This window comes from Schistocerca cancellata, chromosome 2 (assembly GCF_023864275.1).
Source record: "Schistocerca cancellata isolate TAMUIC-IGC-003103 chromosome 2, iqSchCanc2.1, whole genome shotgun sequence".
Taxonomy (NCBI): domain Eukaryota; kingdom Metazoa; phylum Arthropoda; class Insecta; order Orthoptera; family Acrididae; genus Schistocerca; species Schistocerca cancellata.
This window is the reverse complement of record NC_064627.1, coordinates 812,781,769-812,805,944: the sequence shown is the minus strand read 5'-3', so window position 1 is coordinate 812,805,944 and position 24,176 is coordinate 812,781,769. Positions and strand designations below refer to the sequence as shown.

At 38.3% G+C, this 24,176-nt stretch overlaps 1 protein-coding gene across 1 annotated transcript in view; it reads left to right on the top strand.

Moving 5' to 3' along the window:
- Positions 1-24,176, top strand: part of LOC126162694 (uncharacterized) — a 75,983-nt gene that overhangs the window by 6,007 nt on the left and 45,800 nt on the right. The window contains exons 2-3 of the mRNA XM_049919348.1: positions 11,649-11,816; positions 17,402-17,531. Coding sequence (XP_049775305.1) covers positions 11,649-11,816; positions 17,402-17,529 — 296 coding nt within the window. The 3' untranslated portion in view covers positions 17,530-17,531. The remainder of the gene's footprint in view (positions 1-11,648; positions 11,817-17,401; positions 17,532-24,176) is intronic.

Here is a 24,176-nt window from a genome sequence, read left to right as displayed (position 1 = left end):
ATGTTTCACTACCATACATGGCTACACTCCATACAAATACTTTCAGAAACGACTTCCTGACACTTAAATCTATATTCGATGTTAACAAATTTCTCTTCTTCAGAAACGCTCTCCTTGCCATTGCCAGTCTACATTTTATATCCTCTCTACTTCGACCATCATCAGTTATTTTGCTCCCCAAATAGCAAAACTCCTTTACTACTTTAAGTGTCTCATTTCCTAATCTAATTCCCTCAGCATCACCCGACTTAGTTCGACTACATTCCATTACCCTCGTTTTGCTTTTGTTGATGTTCATCTTATATCCTCCTTTCAAGACGCTGTCCATTCCATTCAACTGCTCTTCCACATGACAAATAGTGAAGCAAAATTTAATTTCGTTTCGAACACCTTGATACAAATTCAGGCTGCCTTTCCAGTAATTTCTATTCCGTAGTGCACGACAAAACTGCAGACTAGACTGTTTCCTCCTGAATCAAATTCCAGAACTATTATGTTGGCACTTCAAGTCCATTTCATGCACTGAGCTTGCCCCTTGTCAACCAACATGTAATGAATGACCAGAGACCAATCTTTCTAGAAAATAAAATAAAAAAGAGCACCGTCTTTTACAACAAATTTCATCCAACTCCATGTTTTCCACAAAGAATCGTGAGCTTGTTTGCAAAATTCTTTTTGAAGTTCGGAACCCGTTTTCTTCGCCAGAAGATTTCTTCCGTGTAAACTTGAAATGTGATGATGATGTCTTCACCATTTCTGTTTATAACATAATTACACATTTTCTGAGAATCCACACCACACTATTGGTTTTCGTCTGTGTACAGAACTCCGAATCGGACCAGAGGAGTATGTGGTTTAGTTGTTGCCGAGCTTCTTGCGAGGAACGCTGTGCTCTTTCAGACCCATTCCTGGTTCATTAACTGTCCGCAGCAAGTGAATCATGTCACAGTGTATCCACCAGACCACCTATAAGACAGTCCTACTGAGTTTTTAATTTGCTACAACTGTACCGTTCACGACTTCATACCACGTTGGATGAAATGGTAAGCTTGGGTGCCTCAGCTTTTAGCCATATGTCTTCTTCCTTACATCAACCAAGCTTTTTGTCGTTAAAACGATATTTCGTAAAACGTTTTCGCCTAAATAACTCACTTCAAAATTAGACTCTCTGGTGTGGTTCGGTTTAAAGTTTAACTTGCCTACATTTATTGGCAGTTGCACACTTGCTGTACACTGTTGAATAGCTACGAAGTGACAAGATGTGTGGTTCCTTGTTAATGATCATGATGGTTCTTCTTATGGATAATTCCACGCCTTCCATCTGTCTTCACTTTGAGAAGATGGCACAGTTTTTGGCACGTGGTGGCCGTGCGGTTCTAGGCGCTGCAGTCCGGAACCACGGGACTGCTACGGTCGCAGGTTCGAATCCTGCCTCGGGCATGGATGTGTGTGATGTCCTTAGGTTATTTGGGTTTAAGTAGTTCTAAGTTCTAGGGGACTGATGACCTCAGATGTTAAGTCCCATAGTGCTCAGAGCCATTTGAACCATTTTTGATGGCACAGTTTAAGTTGAAGATATTGCCTTTCCTCACATACCTACTGGAATGTTACATTATTCTTTTGGTTTTCATTTTTGGCATCGGTAATACCGCTAGGGCACGAGCTGTGAACGGTTGACTACTGCACTGGCAGACGACCACTGTTCGATGCGGTCAACAGTTTTCGAGCGTAGGTATCTGCTCCTGGTGAGCAAAGTCTCTGACACGTGCTAGTGCAGTAGTCCTACACGAGGAAATGGCCGTGAAGAATCCCAGTAGCGCGAAAGCGTTTCTGCAGTAGGATTTGTCCGGAGACGGGATGAGTGGTGGTAGCATTCTGTTGCTGATTACCAGGCTGAGCTGCAATTTCCTGCGTTTAACTCCATAATCGCTCATAGAGAGATCCTCGTCGACGTCGACATCATTAAAGACAGAGCACTCAGCAAGTCGAATAAGAATAGGGAAGGAAATGTATAGTGGCACTGATTTCCCTCTCTCTCTTTTATTTTTTAATCTATTCCAACACTCGCCTCAAACCAAGGAAAAGGTTAATTTAGATTTCCGTGCATGTTTTTGATCTGTTTTCTGTCAGGGGTGACTCCCTTAAGTCACATTGCCCCAGTTTCGAAGCGTGAGGAACTCGCTTTTCGCTGACTCCAGTTAGCCACTTCACGTTCAAAGTTAACTGTCTGAGAACCACGTGACTTTTGCCTTCGTAGACGTGGCAGAGGAATGAGCTGCAGAGCTGTGACGAGATTGCAGTCGGTTTTCAAGATTTTTGAGGTGTGACCCTTCCAGGATGTCAGAGTTCGCAGGGTCGCACAATTCTGTCAGCCCCTTTTGATTAAATTAATAGAGAAATAATGTAGAGCACAATTAAAGAAGGGGCACCCCACTTCTATTAATAAAAGTGACAAGAAATGTTTCTAAAAATTAATTAATTACTTTATTTATTTCTTGTTTGGAAAGCCGAATTTAATGTATGTGCTATTACGTATTTAATATATTTACCATAATGAAAGGTCTTCTGTATTTGGACGATGTCACAATACGACAGAAAAAGAGAATAACGTATAAAAAGGAATTTACCTTCTGAGCAAAGTAGCCAAGGAGTTGAACATGACAGTATCCCCAAAGATAACTTTAAGAAAAGACCCAATAAACGGAAGAATGGAGAACATATCAATCATTTTAACTTTCTGAGATGTGATACACAAACAAGAAGGTAGCAGAACTTGAAAATACAAGCAAGACAATAAACAATCAGAATGAAACACGACACAGACAATAATGCGAATGAATTTTTGCAGAATAATAGCTGTCCCCGCAGTGGGTTACTTACAACTGACAAGAAAGTAAATCTAGACAGATGAGATGAGCTTTGTTACGACTACGAAAGTTTGTACTAGAGCTGCCAGAGTAAGGAACAGCAGCACTAGGAAGCAACTGAAAGTATTAAAGGGAGGAAACAAAATCGAGAACGACAAGAGAAAATAGAATGAACATCTCAACAGAACGAGCTGTAAAGATAACGTCACAAAATTAAAAAAAAAAAAAATGCAGTCCAGTAGACCAAAGAAGTCTGGGAAGGCCAAGGAAGAGATGGGACAGTAACAGGTGATATACAGTAGGTAGAGGTGAAGAAGGCTGATGAGACATGAAACTGTTATTTCTTCTCCTGATCCTCCAATGACTGCACTGTAGACATTACATCAAACTCTTATGAAAAACATTGTCTAGTGTTGCGGGTGTGTAACAAAGGTCGGATTAAGAAAAACCGTTTTAGCTGCATGCTGTGTTCAGTCAGTGGAAGACAAACAAGCCTGAGTTGACTGTGAGGAAGACAAGAAACAGAAATCATAATTTATGAACAGCTTACTTTTGTAGACATCTAAGAGTCAACTGGTCAATCTTGAAAAACTGTCATCCTCGAATTTCACTACTCTCTGCAGTGACCTGAACATGACACCGGTCCAGATACAACTATCAGCACTTTTGACTAGAAGCATGCCCCTTGTGCTCTTGCTCTGACTTGACACGAATCTGGGACGACCCAAAGTTATGTGATAACAGCAGGTCGTGCTGATGACACGCAATGGCAGCTTGCGTCATCTTTCAGCCTCACTGTGTGTTTTCATACCGACCACTGTAATGATCCTCTTTTGTGATTCAGAACATCAGGTATTGGCACTTGAAAAACTTGGCAGTGTGTGGTTCAGGGTGGAAAGTGAGGGTTCAGCTCCTTTGTATGTTTAGACCTCTATGTACAGATACTGTAGCCGCAATCTAAGCCAAGAATTCAGCTTGCAAGCTGTAACCTGGCATGAGTGCCAGAGTGCTCAGCCTGCCTGCACATTTCCCTCACCGCCATGTCGTGCTGTTGAATTTTGTGTAGGAGGAAGAGGGGGAAAAATGCAAATTCACAGCATTTAAATGGCAATGCAGTCACAGTGCATACCGTTTAGTTTTTTATTTCACAATTCTCAACAACTTGATAACAGAAAACTAATTTTTAGTATTATTTAATTATTTTTGACACACTGAAGATTTAATTTTTATCTGGTACAAACAGTCAGCGTACGGACAGACACAGAAAATTTTACAAGTTTTTGCAATTAGGCTGGCATGTAAACGAGACTTACTCAGTTTTCATAATGGAAAAAAAGGTTTTGATCATAATATTGTAATACCTTTGCAACCTCATAATGGAAACACGTGAACTCTATCTGAAAGAAACAATGTACACAACAAGACATACTGGTGTTGGGCTTGTGTCTGTTCTGAGGTGCTTTGACCAGCCTCATTTAAACTCTTCTGTTAGGAGAGTTAATTTAGAGGTGCAATGGCTGCTTGGATCAGGTATGGGGTCTCACATTGGTGTGGTTCCTGTTGATTCTATTAGCAGGTGGGACTATACTAGACAAGGTAGGGAAAACTCTCTGGGCTAATAGCAGATAACTTAAATGGGGGCACTAGCACATGTGGTAAAGTACCAGTGGTTGCAAGTGACAGAGGGAGGGCAGAAACAAAGGATGTTCAGAGACAGGTTGAAAATGACATTCATATTGATAAAACAGGCAGCCAGAAAGCAAATTTTAATGTACACAATTTATGCATACAACCTCTGATTGAAACTAGACATACTCAAATATTGACAGAAGTCATGGGATACCTCTTAATACTGTGCCAGACCTCCTTTTGCCTGGAGTAGTGCAGCAACTCTATATGGCATGGACTCAACGAGATATTGGTAGTCCCCTGGAGAAATATCAGGCCATGCTGCCTCTATAACCATCCATAATTGCGAAAGTGTTGCCAATGCAGAATTTTGTGCATGAACTAGCTTCTTGATGATGTCCCATAAATGTTTGATGCAATTCATGTTGGGTGATTTGGGTGGCCAAATCATTTGCTCGAACTGTTCAGAATGTTCTTCAAACCAATCATGAACAACTTTGGCCTGATGTCATGTCATCATTACTTGGGAACATGAAGTCCATGAATGGCTGCAAATGGTCTCCAAGTGGCGGAACATAACCATTTGCAGTCAATGATTGGTTCAGCTGGATGGGAGGATCCAGTCCTTTCCATGTAAACACAGCCTACACCGTTATGGCACCACCACCAACTTGCACAGTCCACTGTTGGTTGACCCAGAAGAAGCACTACAGGCAATGTTGTGCTATTAGCAAAGGCACTCAGGTCAGTCGTCTGCTGCCACAGTCCATTGAGCCACTTTTTATTGCACTGTCCTAACAGATATGTTCGTCATGCATCCCACATTGATTACTGTGGTTAATTCACGCAGTGTTGCTTGTGTGTTCACAATAACTCTGTGCAAAAGCCACTGCTCTCGCTTGTTAAATGAAGCCCGTCGGTACTGCGTTGTCTGTGGTGAGAAGTAATGCCTGAAATTAGGTAATCTCAGCACACTCTTGCCACTGTGGATTCCAGAATATTGAATTCCCTTACAATTCCCAAAATGGAATATCCCATGCGTCTAGCTCCCACTACCACACTGTGTTCAAAGTCTGTTAATTCCTGTCATGGGGCCATAATCACATCAGACAACTTATCACATGAATCACCTAAGTACAAATGGAACCGCTGCCAAAGCACTGCCCTTTTATACTTTATGTATGCAATACTACCACTATCTGTACATATACATGACTTCTGTCACCTATGTGTAATGTCATTTCATAGCAAACTTGCATTATCCATTGATTATGCAACTGCATAATAGATATTGAGAACATTCCCATTCAGGTTTAAAGGCTTGTGATGATAGAGTGCTAGCCTGTCTCTTTTTGTGCAAACAGCCACTGGATCCATGAACATTCTTCATAATGAAAACAAATAGCAAAGTGTAAACAGCACTGACAACATGATTCTGCCAAAATGAAAAGAGCTGTGCTAACTGAAAAATGCCATGCCATGATAGTAAATGAAATGTTATGCTGTACTGGGTACTTCTGAGAAGGACCAAACAGAGCTGAGACAGGCCAAACCTTGACCCACATGTGGCCCGCACATATGGCACACATCCAGATTGGCACATCATGGCCGCCCCGATCTAGGTAATCTCCTATCACTTTTTACATCTAAGTTCATGTTCCCAGCTAGAGGGTGTTTCCTACTGTGTCACATGCGCACACCAGGCAAAAAGTTAGTCAATGCCGCCAGACATCATGTTAACACCATTTAACACAGACTTTGACCTTGACAATGGTGTCAGTTCAGCAAAGAAGAGAGCCCACAAGTTTCCCCAGTTATGCCGCATCCATCTCAGGCCATGTATTGATAATTAGATCCCATAGTGTTCCCAAATTTCAGGGGTGTTGATTGTTCCATTTCACCCACTGTTCCAAAAATCCCCAAACATTCTCTATGGGATTACGACCAGCTGATTTAGTGGGTCAGTCAAGGTGCGATAGGGTGCCTAGAACTGCTCAGCCACAATGGCCAGCCATAAATACAATATTCTAATAAAAAATACTTACACTGTCCATTACTCAGCACTCAGTGTGACACAAAAAGTTGTGAAGCATTTAGCTATAAAGTTTTATGAGCATTTACTGAACATATTAGATTACATCCACAGTGAGGAAATTCTTAAGGTATAACACCATGCTACACAACACATACATATTTACAAGAAAATGAGATATGCTAATACACCTACACACCCAAGTGAAAGGGTCATAATTTTGTTGAAAAAGTCAATAAAATCATAAACATGTTTTCATTTAAAACTTAATAATAAACTTGACACAAGATGTGTAAATTTACTATACACTGATGTGCATATGATAATTCTTTGGCTATTGTAGCCATGCCTCGCCAGAGACAACCGCATTAATGCACTGAAGATGTTCAGAAGTCATGTTTTGTATTATTCTCATATTATTTGATGTTATTAACAATATAAACACATTGTATTAATAAAATTATTACTAAGGAATTCATCAGTGGAGTAGAAAGAGTTGGCCAACAACAAATCCTTTAGACTCCTGTTAACCTAAAACATTACTAAAAGGGGCATTCAATAACTAATGGAACACATTTTTTTCTGAAAGCATTTATTCAGGATTCCAATACAAATATTATTCCCCTCTCTTCTGGTGACAATAGCCTATTTTAACATAATCTTCGTTCAGAGCAATGGATTTATGCCACCTTATTTGGAGGCCTTGTACGCCCACATTGTACCACGCAAATGGTTGACGTTGGAGCCAACATCTCATTGCATTGATCACCTCCATCATCCAGATACTGCTACCCATAGATAGCTTCCTCGATTAGGCTAAACAGATGGAAGTCGGAAGGTGCAACATCCAGGCTGTAGATTTGATGAGGAATAAGAGTCCAATGAAGTTTTGTGAGCTCCTCTTGGGTGCACAGACTTCTATGAGGCTTTGTGTTGTCAAGGAAAAGTCTGTTTGTGTTTTTGTGGTGACGAACACGCTGATGTCATTTCTCCAATTTCCCGAGCGTAGCACAATGCACTTCATAGTTGATTGTTGCACCATGAGGGTGGAAATCAAATCAAATAACCTCTTCAGAGTTCCATGAGATGGTTTCCATGACTTTACTGGCTGAGGGCTAGGCTTTGAACATTTTCTTTGGAGGAGAAGTGGTGTTGTGCCACTCCATGGATTGCCATTTTATTTCTGGTTCAAAATGATGAACCCATGTTTCAATGCCTATGATGATGTCCAACAAAAAAATTGTCGAGAGTGGCCGCATATGTGCAAGCAGTTCTGCACAGATGGGCCTTTGTTCCTGTTTATCATCTTCCTTTAGATGAGGGTGAACCCAGTAGGCACACTCCGTTGAGCACCCCTTCTATTGGACGAATGTGTTGGCACTACCAATACAGACATCCAGTTGATCAGCAATGAGAGTGGCCATACATTCCAACATTGCAGGAGTCATAACTGTGTGCAGCTTGTCAGCATGTGGGTTGGGGTTGGGTTGTTTGGGGGAAGAGACCAAACTGTGAGGTCATCGGTTTCGTCGGATTAGGGAAGGATGGGGAAGGAAGCCGGCCATGCCCTTTCAAAGGAACCATCCCGGCATTTGCCTGGAGCAATTTAGCGAAATCATGGAAAACCTAAATCAGGATGGCCAGATGCGGTATTGAACCTTCGTCCTCCCGAATGCGAGTCCAGTGTGCTAACCACTCAGCATGTGGGAGATCGGACAGGTTTGCACGACCTTCTTGTGATGATGACAGGTGCCTCACCCAATGAGTCACTGTGCCTTTGTTCAGTGTCAAGTCTCCTAAGACATTCTGCCAGCACCTATGAATATCTGCTTGGAACACCTCTGTCACAGACACCATTTTGAAGGCTAAATATAGCACTGCCACCTATTTAAACTTCATGAAACTATAGGGGTTGAAGGGGCGATGTCCCATAAAAAATTCTGAATTTTTTCAACTGAAACTGGCCGAGAAAAAAATGTGTTGTATTACTTATTGAAAGAACTTCATAATAATGTTGTCACTATAGATTACAACACATTACATGAACATGGTATATTGCTGTAACATCTGACATGCGCATGGTGAGAGATTATCTTGTAGCACACAGTAGCTGTTACTTAAAATAAACATTAAATAAATAATCGGCAAGATAATAACAACAGTTTCAGCAGTTTCCAGGAAGTGTGACAGTATTGGTAGTTCTAAGCTGCTGCTGTGTGAATGAATGTTTCCTCACTGTGCCCAGCCTCAGCAGCTGTGACAATTAGGGTAGCCCTCACATAGGGACAGTGCTAACTGAACGTTCCTGGGCTCCAGACTAAACACATTCCAATGATGCTCAGTCCACACGTTAGTATTAATACTGTTGCCAACACTGACCCATCACTGCCATTTTCCCCTCTTGTACTATACCAGCATGGCAATAGCCAAAGTTTGGAAACACTGTAATCTTGAAATAAAGATTACATTGCAATCAATTTTAAGACCACTTCTCTCCTTTTTTTTAGCTTCGTCAACTTTTCCATAGCTGCCAATCTGTTTATGCCAATGTATCAATTACTATTGACAATATATCATTGGAAACAGTAACAACCTTGAAATACCTAGGAGTAACCATCCAGTGTGACCTAAAGTGGAATGGCTCCATAAAACCAAGAGCATCATTTCAAAAGTTCTGCCCACTGTAAGATAGCATTGAAGAAAATAATTTATTTTATGAAATACTGTTACAGGCCTTCAATATTCTTGCTTATGACAGCTTCCCAACTTTTTGACAGCTTCTGTATACCAGATAGGGCACCTTCATTGTGACACAGTAAGCTACATCAATTGTATCAAAAAGTTTTCCGCAGAGTTATTCCTTCAATTTGAGAAACAAATCAAAGTCTAATGGGCTCATATCTGGACTGTATGGTGGGTATAGACGTATTCCCTATCCATATTTGTTGAGTATTTATGTCACCAGTAGGGCAAAATGCGGTCTTGCATCATTGAGCAAAATGAGGACACCAGCTGCAAGCATGTCAGGCCTTCTTTGAGGAAATGTCAGGCACAAAACATTTTGCAGAAACAACTTATAGTGTGTGTGTGTTACAGACATCCTCTGGAGCAACCTATTTGTAGCTATGACTCCATTAGTGTCATACACAAAGATCATCATCATTTTCACCTTTGACCATTGGTGGCAGAATTTTTTGGGCATTTAGAGTCAGAACTTTCCTATTGTGATGATTGAGACTTCAGTTCTGGCTCAAAAGCTCATATCCAAGTTTCATCAAGTGCAACAATTCTTTTGAGTATCAGTTCTCCTTCTGGTCAATAACATTGAAGCATTCTTCTACAATTCTTCTGTGACCTACTTTCTGCTCTTCACTCAGGTCATGTGGAATCCATCTGGCAGCAACTTTCCTGATCTTTAACTTTTCTCTTATGGTTCTGTAAACTGAAGTGACAGATATTCTGGCACCATTTGCAGTTTCCTCAAATGTTATTTTGGTCGATCCTCTCTCAAAATGTCATTAACTATAACATGACACGCGTAATCTGTTGCAGTTGGTGGCCTTCCACTTCTTGGATTGTCCTCAGTGCTTGCCTCACCTTCATGGAAATGAGCAGACCACTGTGATACTGAGCTACTATCCACTATAATATAGCCACATACCTCAAAGTGTTATAAATTTCCGTTGGGTTCTTTCCATATAGGGATTTGATTTTGCTGTAGGAACACTGGTCATTATGTGTAATATAACCTGACTCGGTTTCAGCTTACATTACTCATGACAGAGCCATGGGAATCAGCAAACACACATACATGCATCATGCCTAAAATTCTCACTCACAACTGACATGGATTTTATCTTGATCATGCCACTGTAACAGTTGCATGTGCACAATGTGCAGAACTTTTGAAATGACCTTATAATTGTAGGGAAAGCACATGCTAGGCTGGGATTTATTCGAAAAATCTTAAGGACATGTAAACAAAACATCTGGTCATCCAGTTCTTCAGTATAGTTAATCATCAATCTGGGACAGTTTAATGATTAGAAGAGAGAGAGAGAGAAGTTCCAACATAAGTCCATGTTCCATCACAGAATCTTTTGGTAAGCATAATGGAGATGCTCTGCAGATTCCACTGGCAGATGCCATGAAATAGGCACTGTGCATTATGGAGGGGTTCACTGTACAAGTTCTGAGAGCATATGTTCCAAGACAATCTGAACAACAAATTACTTCCAACCAAATTTCTCTTGCGAAGTGACTACAAAGAAAAAAATCAGAGAAATTGTTCCTTTCCTACACCATCTGCACATGGAACAGTAGAGGGGGAAATGACAGTGCTATCAGAAGTACCCTCCACAACTCACAGTAAGGCAGCTTGCAGAAAATGGAAATAGAAGTACTATAATTCAATCAAAATATTCTCTTTGGCAACATGACAAAGGTTCCATATTATGTTGATGTTCAGGCACTCTCAGTACAGCACAGTCCTGCAGGTTAACTAGGTCACCAGGACTTTCTTATACTTTCAATAAGTAAAACAAGAAATTTGATTTCTAACTGGGGTTTTATTTTATGATGTACCATTCAGAAACACTATATTATTGTCTTAATATTTCTTGAGATCAAATTCTGAAGTGGAAAATTCTTAGTCACTTAGACTGAATAATCTACCTCTAAATTGAGTGTTACTGTGCCACAGTTTCAGTTAATTTAGCTGCAGCAGTAGTTAGTAGTTATTCAACTTAATTTTAAATTATATTGTATTGATTTAGTGCTATTCTCATATCTAAAATTAATACAAAGTGAATGTATGTAAAGTGTCCTAGGAGTCTTTCATGATGACAGAAGTGAAAAAAATATTCTCACTTTTAGGGTTGCATAAATTCAAATTATTTTGCATGTATGTGTAAAAAGGAAGATAGTATGCAATCAGCAATGTGGACATAGTAAGCTCGCACCCATGTTTTTGTTTCTCTTCATGTGCAAGAAACATATGGTCATCATTTATGTTTATGTAATATCCAAGCTATTAATTACAAATATTAAAATTTTTAAGAGTAGTCTTTGTTTTATTTGAATGTTAAATGAGAACTGCACTGTTAATTTTCATGTTCCAGCATGCCACAAGATGTCAGCCTTCCCACAAGGCATGCACGCTGCATACAAAGTGCGTAGCAACTTGCAGAAGTACGAGTCAATGACCAAGGCAGATCAACAGTCATCATTCAGCAGCTCTAGTACAGATAACTCAGGCAGTGGGAACTATCCTCACATGGGAAATAAATGTAAATATTCTTAACTTTAAAATACATAAGAAAATAATTATGTAAAATAGAAAGCAGTGGACTGATAGTTCCATTGAATATTGAATGTTATATTGAACTACTGTATCATATCAGTGACTCTGGTAATATATAAGGTAGTAGCATTACATTACATTACATTTTTATTGGTCCTTTTGATCATTTGTTGTACAAGGTATACAATATGATATCGGACAAGTCATTGTGATTTACAATACATGTTTTTAAATCATAAAAGAATATTTACATTGATTAGGGGTTAATATAATCACAACTGAAGGTTCAGCTTCCATACATTATTTTTTTTTTTTAAGAAATAGATTTTTATGTTTGAAGATATTCATCTATACTATAATAACATTTTTGCAATAAATATTTATGGACAGCAGTTTTAAATTTTGAAGTGTCTTTTATTGTTTTAATGTCCGTAGGTAGCTTATTGTATAGTCTGTTTTCTGTTTGCAGTGGTCCATTCTGTTTTAGTGTTGTGTGTGCATGTTGAATATGTATGTCCTGCTTTCTCCTTGTGTTACAAGACTGTTGCTGTTTTCTAAGACTTTCCTTACAAATATGATTACTTGTAAAATGTACAGACATGGTAGTGGAAGGATATGTAGGTTCTCGAATAAGAGCTTGCATGAGCTTCTTGATGCAGCATTTTCCATGGCTCTTACAATTCTCTTTTGGTATATATCAACTTTTGCTAGCAGATGCGTTTCCCCGTAAGATTATGCCATATCGCATAAGGATTCTGCCTGGGTGAAGTATACATCTTTTAGTGTCTCTTTCGATGTGCAGTCAGAAAGAATTTTGATAGTATAGCAAATGGTATTTAATTTATTTGTAATGTATTTTGTATGTTGGACCCATCTTAGATCTTCTTGGATCGAGATCCCAAGAAATTTTGTAGAGCTTACATTTTCACGGGTTGTAGTAAACAACTCTATGTCTGGTGCTAGTGGAAATTTATTTTGCACTGTGTGTATATGCATTGTAACTGTTTTTTCTGTGTTTATTACTAAGTTGTTTCCAGAAAACCAGTCTGTAATGTGAATGGTACAATTTTTCTTCTTTGGTCCTTCCTTTTTTTCTCACATTTGCGTCATCTGCAAATTTTATGTAATTATGGCATGGGCTAGTTGGTTCCAAGTCATTTACAAAGAGTAGAAACAGAACTGGTCCTAGAATGGAGCCTTGTGGTACACCATACTTGATGCTCTGCCTTTCTGAGCAGTAGGACTTTATCTTGTTCCCTTCTCCCTTACTCTCTGTTTTGGAGATGTGATTTTATACATTCATAGGCCAGGCCTCTAATACCCACAGATTCAAGTTTCTAAAGCAAGATGTTGTATTTGATGACATCGTATGCTTTAGAGGCATCTAAAAGTATGGCTGAGATATGTTCTTTATTGTCTATTGCATTTAAGGCTTCATTTTGGAATGCAAAGATAGATGTCTCAGTAGATTTAGATTTATGGAATCCATGTTATTTGAGAAATAATTATTTTTTTCTATGAAACTGATTAGTCTTTTATAATAGATTTTTCAGTTATTTCGGAAAAAACAGACAATTTAGAAGCCAAAACCAGGAAATACTTGTATTTTATGTATCATCAAGTAGCTAGAAAGGTTTAAGTAGGTTATGCATACTTCATTAGACACTGATTATCTGTAGACACTTTATTCCATCTGGCAACACTGATCAAGAACAAAAGTTGTTCATGTATAGCTGTGTGGTATTTCTCACAGCAAAGTCCTCAAAAAAATTTGAAGGTCATGTTTCATTAACCACTGAATGCTTGTTCTAAGACACAAATACATTCAGTGATTTAAATGTAGTAAATGGTTTATCTGGTCACAATGGTCAAATATTACAATAAAATATTGTGGAGTATTAAATACACATCATAACAGAAAAGCAGAGTATGGAAGCAACATAACCAATGAATCAGTCATTATGTTCAGTGAAAAACTATGGGAAGGACACAGGGAAGATATCTCTGTGACCAACACTGTAGACTAAAAATTAGCTTTTGCATAACAATGTTTCATCAGTATTTCAGTTGTTCTTCCCGTAAAAATAGGGGGCAGCAGCAACAGAGGGGTAGGTTAAAACAAAACAGAAGCACAGACAAGGGATGGGCTACATAGAGGTGTTAAATTTATTGTGATGGGAGGAGGAAGCTCTGTCTAATTCAGAGAACAAGTTGTAACAAAGAACTGTAATACCCTTACCACAAGTATTGTACAACTCTTTAGCCTATTACCAGTACCAAAAAAGCAACACAGAAACACTTGACAGAAACAAATGAAAAACTTCAGGAATAAGTAAAAACAATCAGGACAATTATTAAACAATAAATAAACTAAAACAATGAGGCAAATGAAACCAACTTCTTACATAATAGCTGTGGCAGGAATGAAAACTCACTAAAATAATTGGACACCAGTTTCAAGGATTACTACCTCACTGTGGCAGCAAGTATTGCACCTACTGTTCTACAATAACATAGAGATGCATTAGTTTTACAAGCAGTCACTGTTTACACCAGCCATCAACAATAGTTTCAAAAATATAATCTCCAAGTAGGTAGAGAAAAATTTTATCACTACAAATGGTAATTCTTCTGGCTATGCTGGTGGTTCTAGTATATTATTAGATCATATGTTGATTTGATATGACTGCCCTTAAGTAATTTCTGTAATGAGTTTATGACTCGTGATATTTGCCCTGACAGACTCAGATATGAAATGGTTATACAAATCCATAAACATGGAGCTAAGAAAATCATTTCTAATCAAGACCCATTTAACTTCTATCAGTGTTTTAAAAATGTTCACTTAAATTGTCTACCATCAAGTCCAGATTCATATCCTATAGCATAACCTGCTAAATGCCTTTCAATCTGTTTATGTGATATATTCTTCACAGCCTAAGCCATATGTTTTCTTACAAATGGAGTACTGGTGAATTAAACAACATAAAAACATCATGTCAGTATATTGTGAACATTGCCAAGGGCTCTGATTGTGAGAGCCGTAAAATTCTCTTTGACAAACTGATATGTTTTGAGATGCATGACACCTCTTTCATATGTAAGGAGACTTACATCCATTTTTGAAATCAGAGGTTCAGACTAGATGGCCAGTACTTAATTTCAGAAGGCAAAATTCCAGTGCTAATAGACACATTTAAAAGTGAAAAAAATATACAGTGTTCTAGCAGGTACATTTTCCACAAAAGCATAGTTTGGAGGGAAGGAAGTGTTTGACATGGAAGTGTCACAGCTTCAAAAGGGAGGTATTGTTGTTTATTTCCTGGTTTTGTAAAATGTTTTGTCTGAACTTCAGTTTGGAGAATGACTCCGGAGGAAAATGCTGCAGAACTGCATGCCGCCTTATTGGACTGTGTCGATCTGTGGTACATAGTACTTCATCATGTCCAAATGATCGATAAGGCCTCTAGGTATCAATTGCTAACAAGAGCACAACACCCTCCCATCCCTTCACACACTGTTGTGTGTGAGGAAGGTGGACCAGGGGACACCTGGAATGGAATATGGAAGAATGACATTGGATTTTCTTCACCAGTAAATGCAGGATTTGTCTGACACCTCATGATTGTCATACAAGAGCATGGAATGAGCTGGTATGAATGCATGTCTCTGGCTTGCAGACCCACAGTTTCAGCAGGGAGGTGGATTAGTCATGTATAGGACTGACAGGAACTTACCTCACACAACTGACAGATTGCCAAGGAATATCCATGCATATTACTATGTATCTGGTGGAGCAATGCATATTTTGATTTCACATTTTGTGCACTTTCAAATAGATTGCCTTTATCTTGTTTATTGTTTTTGTGTTTCACAGTAAAGTTTTTCCCCCTCCATAAGGTTTATTCTTTCATGTTGACAGAATCTTCTGTCGATTCTTGGTAGAACAATATTATAATAAATGCCAAGCACCAGTTTACTTCTCTTCCAATGTTCTTTGCAAACATTGTAACTTCTTTGGTGATAATACTCAGTAAATGTCTGAAGATGGTTTTGTAAGCCGAAAACCGGTTAACAATAAAAGTAATATTGTAGAACAAAAGCAAACTGCTGCTTTTCATTTATTTATTCTTTCATTTGCGTTTCCCTTTAAATCTAAGCTTACAAATTTTTGCAGATGTGCAGTGGAGAAAAACATTTTTTGAATAATTTTATTTATAATTCCTATGACAGTCTAAGTTAGTAGACTATCACTAGTCATAATGTGTTATTAACACGCTTTGCAGAAGTTACCCAGCATTGGCTTCTGCTGTTAATGTACCCATTCCACATCCCTGAAGCATCTCCTCCATGACGGGATTTATAGAACACAGAAAAGTGAATACAACAGCATTTATGAACCTAAATGTTACATGTTCTGAAAATGTTTGAAATGTCTGTTACATACATGAAATGTTTGGATAACTAGTGTATTTGCATGTGTATAAAGATCTTACCTAGCCACATGCATTTTCCTGCAATTAATGTACAGTTAGAAAGTCGCTGTTTAATATAATTTTTTTGATTCAAAGTACACTTTAGAATGAGTTTTAATTTTATTACAATTATCATAGATCACTTAATAGATTAGGCAACAAACAGACAGGCATTTAACAAATGATAATGGCAGTAACTTACTGATGAACACACATCCCCCTCCCACCCCCCTCCCATTGTCACATTTATTGTCACCTTACACTGACCATAATACTATAGGAACTTTTACTAACATTAGGGATCAAACACAATCCATTTTAATTTTTTTTGAATGGATAGATAAAAAAATCTACTCACCAAGTGGCAGCAGAACACACACATAAAAGACTGTTGTGACTGGCAAGCTTTCAGAGCCAGTGGCTCCTTCTTCAGGGAGAAGGGTTGAAGGGTAAGGAAGAAGGGTCAAGGAAAAGGACTGGAGAGGTCTAGGAAATGGGGTAGATTTTGCGAAAGCCACTCTTAACCGCGAGTCAGGGGAGGTTTACCATATGAGATGAGAAGGAAAGACTAATTGTTGGCAGGTCTTTCCTTCTTATCCCATACTGGTCAACAATGTCTTTCCTTCTCATCTCATACAGTATGTCTCCTCTGACCCGTGGTTATGGGTGGCTTTCGCAAAATCTACCCCATTTCTTAGACATCTCGTGTCCTTTTCCTTCACCCTTCTTCCTTGCCCTTCAACCCTTATGCCTGAAGAAGGAGCCACTGGCTCTGAAAGTTTGCCAATCACAACAATCTTTTATGTGTGTCTTCCACCGCCACTTGGTGAGTAGATTTTTTATCTATCCATTTAAATAATTTTATCAATATTTGATCGTTTTTGTTGTTTCAATCCATTTTAAGTAGCATGTAAATGACTGCAAAGATAATTCATCAAATTCACATGTGCTTAATTTGTGTAAAATGTGCTCACTGTCTTCATAACTGTAATGACTCAAGTTAAAATGAATTGTACCATGCTTTATAAAATGCTGCACGGCATTTCAGTCTGAATTTGGGATGATGTGTTGTCATTTAAAATGTTTTATTTTTCAGTTATGGAAGAGTTGCCCACTAAATATAATGACAAGTTGATGAAGAGTATCTGGGGTTTCTATAACAGATATTCTGTTCACAACCTGAAGACAATTGAGGATGGAAATGTCAGCAAGAGCCAGCAGTAGTTGTAAGTATTCCTTATTGTATACAACATAAATAACACTACAAATATAGACTGAAAACTTTGGTTTCATTGCTGATATGTAGTTGATACTAAGTTATTAGATGCTCATACACACCATTCTATGGAGTGTTGTGTACAACAAAGTCAGTCACTATTTCTGAACAACTTATAGTTCATGGGAACAAATAAAATGCATCAACTGAATACCACTGAATGTGGCAACTTTTGTGAATGTACCGTTCAACCTTATTAAGATGATAGCTGGAAGCAGTTTTCACATAATTAATTACCTTTTGTTTTCTTTTTTGTGCTACAAAACCTTACAGAAATTATTACATCATTTCAACAGTCATTAACTTATAGAGTAATGAGATATAATATATGTTGTGAAAGTTCATCCACACAAGCCACCTTTTCATTTATTTGACAAACTATATCAAGAAAAAGGTACTGCCATCTTAACACGTGTAAATCAAGCTATTAAAAAATTTAAGTGACAAAATATTGGCATCTGATGTTGTCTATAGCTTGTCAAAAGCATTTGATTGTGTAGTTTACAGCATTCTGTTAAAGAAGCTCAAATATTATGGGGTCAAAGATCTTGTTAGTAACAGGTTTCCATCCTATCTAACTAAGAGGAAGCAGACTGCTGCACTAAGAAACTCAGCATCTACATAATAGGGAACAATCACCACACATGTACCACAGAGCCACAAAACTCATTATTGGCAATTATCTTCCATCATATATCCAAGAAGGAGAAAAAGTTCCCATTGCTGAAAATACCAGTATTATAAACAAACCCAATGGGGTAACTTCAATATTTGAGAATGTAAATAGTATTTTCTTGATAAAACTGGTTCTCTGCAAATTCTGACCATGATTACATCATTAGAGATAATGCATGAGGTTAAAACAATAAATGAAACATTTCTAAATTCTTAGATGTTTATACTGATAACAACCTGAACTGGAAGTCACATGTTACTCATCTTCTTAAATGTCTTAGCTCTCCATCTACATCTATGTGGCTGCTTTCAGACTACTTCACCACCATTCCACTTGAAACAGTGCATGGGACAAAGAAAACACACAGATATTTCCATGGGAGCTCTGATTTCTTTTATTTTCTTACACTGGCCATTTCTCCCTATGTAGATGGGCGCCGACAAAATATTTTTGCATCTGGAGGTGAAATTTGGTGATTGATATTTCATGAAAAGATTTCATCACAAAGAAAAATGCCTTTATTTTAATGATTGCCACACCAACACACACATCATATTCATGACCCCTCTCCCCTGTTCCACAATAATGCAGAATTAGCTTCCCTTCTTTAAACATTTTCAACCCCTGTCAGTGCTATCTGATATGGATTGCATACCATGCAGCAATACTCCACAAACTGATGGACAAGTGTAGTGTAGGCAGTCTCTTTAGCAGACTTGTTGCATCTTCTGTTCCATCAGTAACAATCTTTGGTTACATTAGGGATAATATAATATTTTGGAAATAAAAGTGTCGAAAACCTGACTTACTTTTCCCTGTTTTCATTCACTAATATCTTATGGCATAATATTCTGGGATAATGTGATATTGAGCATAAAAGTGTTTATTGCACAGAAATGTGTAAGGAGGCTAATATATGCTGTCCACTCTGCTACTTCTTGTAGACAGCTGTTTAGACATTTGTACACCTGTACACTGTACAAATATTTAGTCTCACATGAAACTTATTGTTGACAAACCATCACAGTTTGAAAACAAGCATAACAATCATAAATATAATAAAAGACAGATAAATGGTTTACATTTTTAAGCACTCAGTATTAGTGTTGTGCAAGAAGTAGTCACTTATTCACTCAAAAAAATTCTTTGACAACCCATCAGTGATGGAAAGAAGAATTTTTGAATGTATAATAAGAATGCTATTTATCCATTCTAAACTCTATTTGAAGACGCCTCAGAAGGCCCAATGATGGTGTCCAACTCCTGTGTCATCCTCTTTGGCTAGGTGCCACTGAGTGGGAATATGGAGGGCATGTGGTCAGCACACTACTCTCCTGGCCATCGTGAGTTTTTGTGTCCAGAGCCGTTACTTCTCAGTCATCTTTGATCCTCGGTTGGCCTCACAAGGGCTGAGTGTAACCTACTTGCCAACCGCACTTGGCAGAACTGGATGGTTAGCCATCCAAGTGCTAGCTAGCCAAGCCTGACAATGCTTAACTCTGGTGAGCAGACAGGAACCAGTGTTTTGCTGTGGCAAGGCTGTTGGCAAGTTTATACGTTCACCCACCAAATATTACAAGTATTAAATAATAACACATCATCAGTTGGTATTTTTGTGAACTTTCTTAGTGCCTGATTGTGTAAAAATGTCGCTCTCTCAGAAAAACATAATTTGAATGGAACTGCTGGCTTTACAAACAACTGGCCAGAATCATACTTAACAAAGAGAATGCCAAACATTGTGCTGAATAATTCAAATGATGTTAGAAGAGTAGGAAATTTTAATGATGAGATGAACCACAAAAGGAGTGCACAAGGCACAATTCTGGGTCATTCCAACTTCTTATACATGCGAATAACCTTCCACTTAACATCCAACAAGAAGAATTGGGACTGCAGACAATATTAGTGTAATAATAAATCCCACTGGAGATAAAGCAACAGAAGAAATTATTAATGATGTTTTTCAAAACATTATTCAGAGGGTCTCTGCAAATGGGCTCTCCCTAAATTTTAAGGAAAACACTATATTCTATTCTGTAAAACAAAGTCATACCAGCAACAGATGTAGAACATGAACAAGTCAGGGAATAATGTACAGTGCTCCACATTTTTGAATGAACGTATCTGTGTAAACCTGAACTGGAAGAAGCATTTTACTGAGATTCTCAACAATTAAATTTGGCTACTTTTGCTCTTCATGTAATTACTAGTCTTGGAAGCAAACAAATCAACCTCCTGACATATACTTCACATTTCTACTCAATAATTTCTTATGTAATAATTTCCAGGGGTAACTCATCAATTAGAAAGAAAGTACTGATTTGCACAAAAGTGAGCAGTAAATAATAATATGTGGTGTTCACACAAAGTCATCATTTAGGTACCTCTTCTTAAATACTTTATTTGCACCATCACAGTACATATTTTCACACATGAAATCCATCAGAAATAATCCATTACAATTTGAGAAAAGTAGTTATCTTTAGACCTACAACACTAGATGACAAAACCATTTTTACCCATTATTAAAGCTGTCAGTGATCCGTAAAGGAGTTCAATGCACAGTAACAAAAAATTATTAGTAGTTTGCCTAATAACATAAAATGTCTTGAAAGGTAGCAAAGTTAGTTTTAAATCTAGCCTTCAAAGAAAAAAAGTGAACTGTTGGGTTGCTGCATAACTTCATAGTGTTTAAACCTAAGTTTAAATAAACAAAATAGGTACACATAAGAGATACTTTAGTCATCAATAATATATTCTCTTTCACTATCAGCAACAGTCTGCAACGCTTGGGTAACTTCAATTCTGTGGCTGTGGAAATAACATGGTTTTGAATTGAAGAACTTGTTGAGCCATGTTAGGAGAGCATTTTAATCTGGAAAGGAAGTTCCTTGAAGGTTGTTCAATAGAGAATAGAAAATGTGGAAATCTGAGGGCACAAGATTAGGTGAATAAGGTGGGTGTAGAATGACTTCCCAACCAAACTCCTGTGTAGTGTTTTTTGTCAGTCTAGTAGGATGTGGGTGGGCCTTATTGTTGAGTAGCATCACTTCACACAGTCTTCTTATCTTGGATTGCATCTGCAAGATGTCTCAATTGCTGACAGTAAATGTCAGCAGTGATGGTTACACCTTGTGGAAGTAAATCATAGTACACCACACTGTCGCTTTTCTACTAGATGCTTAACATTATCTTTTGTGGATGGGTGCAGATCTTTGTACAGGCAGTTGCTGCTTTGTTTGGGCTCAGCCATTCCTTTCTTATCCTTATGTTAGCCTAAAGACACCATTTCTCATCACCAGTAACGATACAAGATAGGAATGGTTGGTGTTCTTCACAAGCCAATTGATGGCAAGCAAGCAGATATGTAACCCACTGATTTTTATCGTTCTGGCTTAGAGAATCTGGCACGTATACATCCAAATTTTGACCTTTCCCCATTGTAAGCAAATGTCAAATGATGGTGAAATGATCACAATTCATCACATTTTCCAGTTCTCATGTACACTGATGAGTATCATTGTGGATTAATGTGTTTGAACAATCTTTATCAAGCCCAGAAGGTCTTCCTGAATGTGGAGAGTCACTAATGTCAAAAGATCCTCCTCAAAACAAGAAAACCATGTTCTTGCCATGGTCTGTCCAATGAATTTATCCCCAAACATGCAGCAACTGCATCTGGCTGCTTCCGCTGCTGCCAGCCCTCGATTGAACTCGAGCAGAAGAATTTGGTAGAAATGTTCCAATTTCTCCAGTTGGCACTCCATTTTCTAGTGTCCACAGCTCCACTCTTTATATCCATATGACAAAACAACAATATGTAAACTCAAATAACAATGTTGAACTACAAATAAAAAATGACAATTGGTCAATAAACCCATACCAACTAGAATAGCAAAATGCAAAACAAAATCACTACAAAGTTATGCACCAACCTAATAGTTTTTAAGTGTAGGTGATTGAGTTAGTGTTAACACTAATCATGTATGCACATTCTGGCAACTGACTCGTTCTACATCATTTTGATAAAATAATTGTTCAAATGATGTATTGAACATGTAATGAACTAACTAACTGACTCTCACTGAAAGTATGTTGCACCATAAGTTTTTTTAAGAATTGTTTGATTGTAGTACATTTTCAAATTTTGAAACTCATTTACAGTGTTGAGAAGTTATTATGGATGATAGTAGGAAGAAAATTGTAACAGTTGCTGCCAGTTTTCACGCTATGTACTCATCAATATCTCAAAATAAAAATCACACAAAATGGGTCAAAAATGGGTTGCTGAAAATTAACAATCCAGGTATATGGACCTGATTCAGAGTAATGGGCATTCCTTTGGCAATCATGAAAGTTCAGTATGCTAGGAAGAGGGCGTTCCAACCTGTGAAATATGGTAGTTTGTAATACCTATAAAATAATGGACACAACACAGATATGTGGACCTGATTCAGGGCAATGGGCATTCCTTTGGCAATCATGAACGTTCAATATGCTGGGAAGAGGGCGTTCCAACCTGTGAAATACGGTAGTTTGTAATACCTGCAAAATAATGGACACAACACAGTTTTGGATGATATGTTATGGCAGTGTCTTCTGTGAACCTGTACATAGTGATTGTGTCAAACTTTTGATGAAAAAAATTTAGAGCAATGCTATATGGTTAAGTTTTCCATGAAGCTCAACAAGACACCACTGAAAACTTTCGGAATGCTTAAGGAAGCATTCGGGTAAGGTCGCCTTTGCGAATTGCAGTCAAACAGGTGGCCCAAGATGTTTACAGGAAGTTGGGAGGAGGTCGTCAATGAGGCTCATGCTGGATGCCCATCAACATCATGAATGGATGGCCATATGTGACCTGTGTGTGCCAGTTACTGAATTCAGACCATCAAATGAGTGTTCACTTGCGATCAGGATTATTGGACTTACTGACGCAGGTTGTTAATTTCATTGTATCAGAAGACTTGGCCATGTGGCAAATTTGTGCAAAACTTGTGCCTAGGGTTTTCACCAACGTGCAAAAGCAGCACCATATGGGAGTGTTTGAAGAACTCAAGCAACTCTGTGAAAATGATCCCAATTTCCTGGACAACATAATCACTGAGGATGAGAATGGGGCTTTTGGTATGATCCAGAGTCAAAGAGGCAGAGAGTATAATGGCACAAGATGTCCTCAGCATGCCAGAAGAAGGCAAGCTACAGATGAAGTCCATGCTAATGTTTGTTTTTCATTTTTTTATGCAAAGGGGATAGTGCACCATGAGTTCATACCCCCTGCCCAGGTTACTAATGTTCAATTTTGAGAGCAAGTGCTCCAGAGACTGAATCACAGGGTTGCCCGCATCTGAAAGGAGTTCACGCTTCGTTGAAACTGCACCATGAAAACACACCAGCTCTCACTTCCTTTATTGTTATGGCTTACCTGAGCTGGATCAGTGTGACAATGGTGCCACAGCTGCCCTACAGTCCCAACCTGGCCCTGGTAGACATTTTTTTGTTTGCTCATCTGAAAAGGGACATTAAAGAAAAACATCTCAAGTTGGTGGACCTGAACAGCATCCCAGCTGAGGAGTTCCAGAAAGCTTATGATGTGTGGAAATTGTGCTGGCAAAAATGCATTGCTGCAGAAGGGTTATTTTTCACATTAAGTTGTAGAACCTATCAGATAAAAAAATTTTAAAAAAGCAACAGAGCAACACATTACTTTATTGACAAAACCAGTCCCAAGCTGTTCAGTCATATTACTGTAACCACTCATAAAAAGACTGAATAACCACTTTATTGGAGTGCGGACCACTGTAAGACATGCAAAAAGAGTCAGTGAGATCCTGGAAGGTACTGACAGGGATGAGGAGCCATGTCAACTCCAGTGCAGTGGCCAGCTGTGCTACGTTTCTCAGTTGAGGATCCATG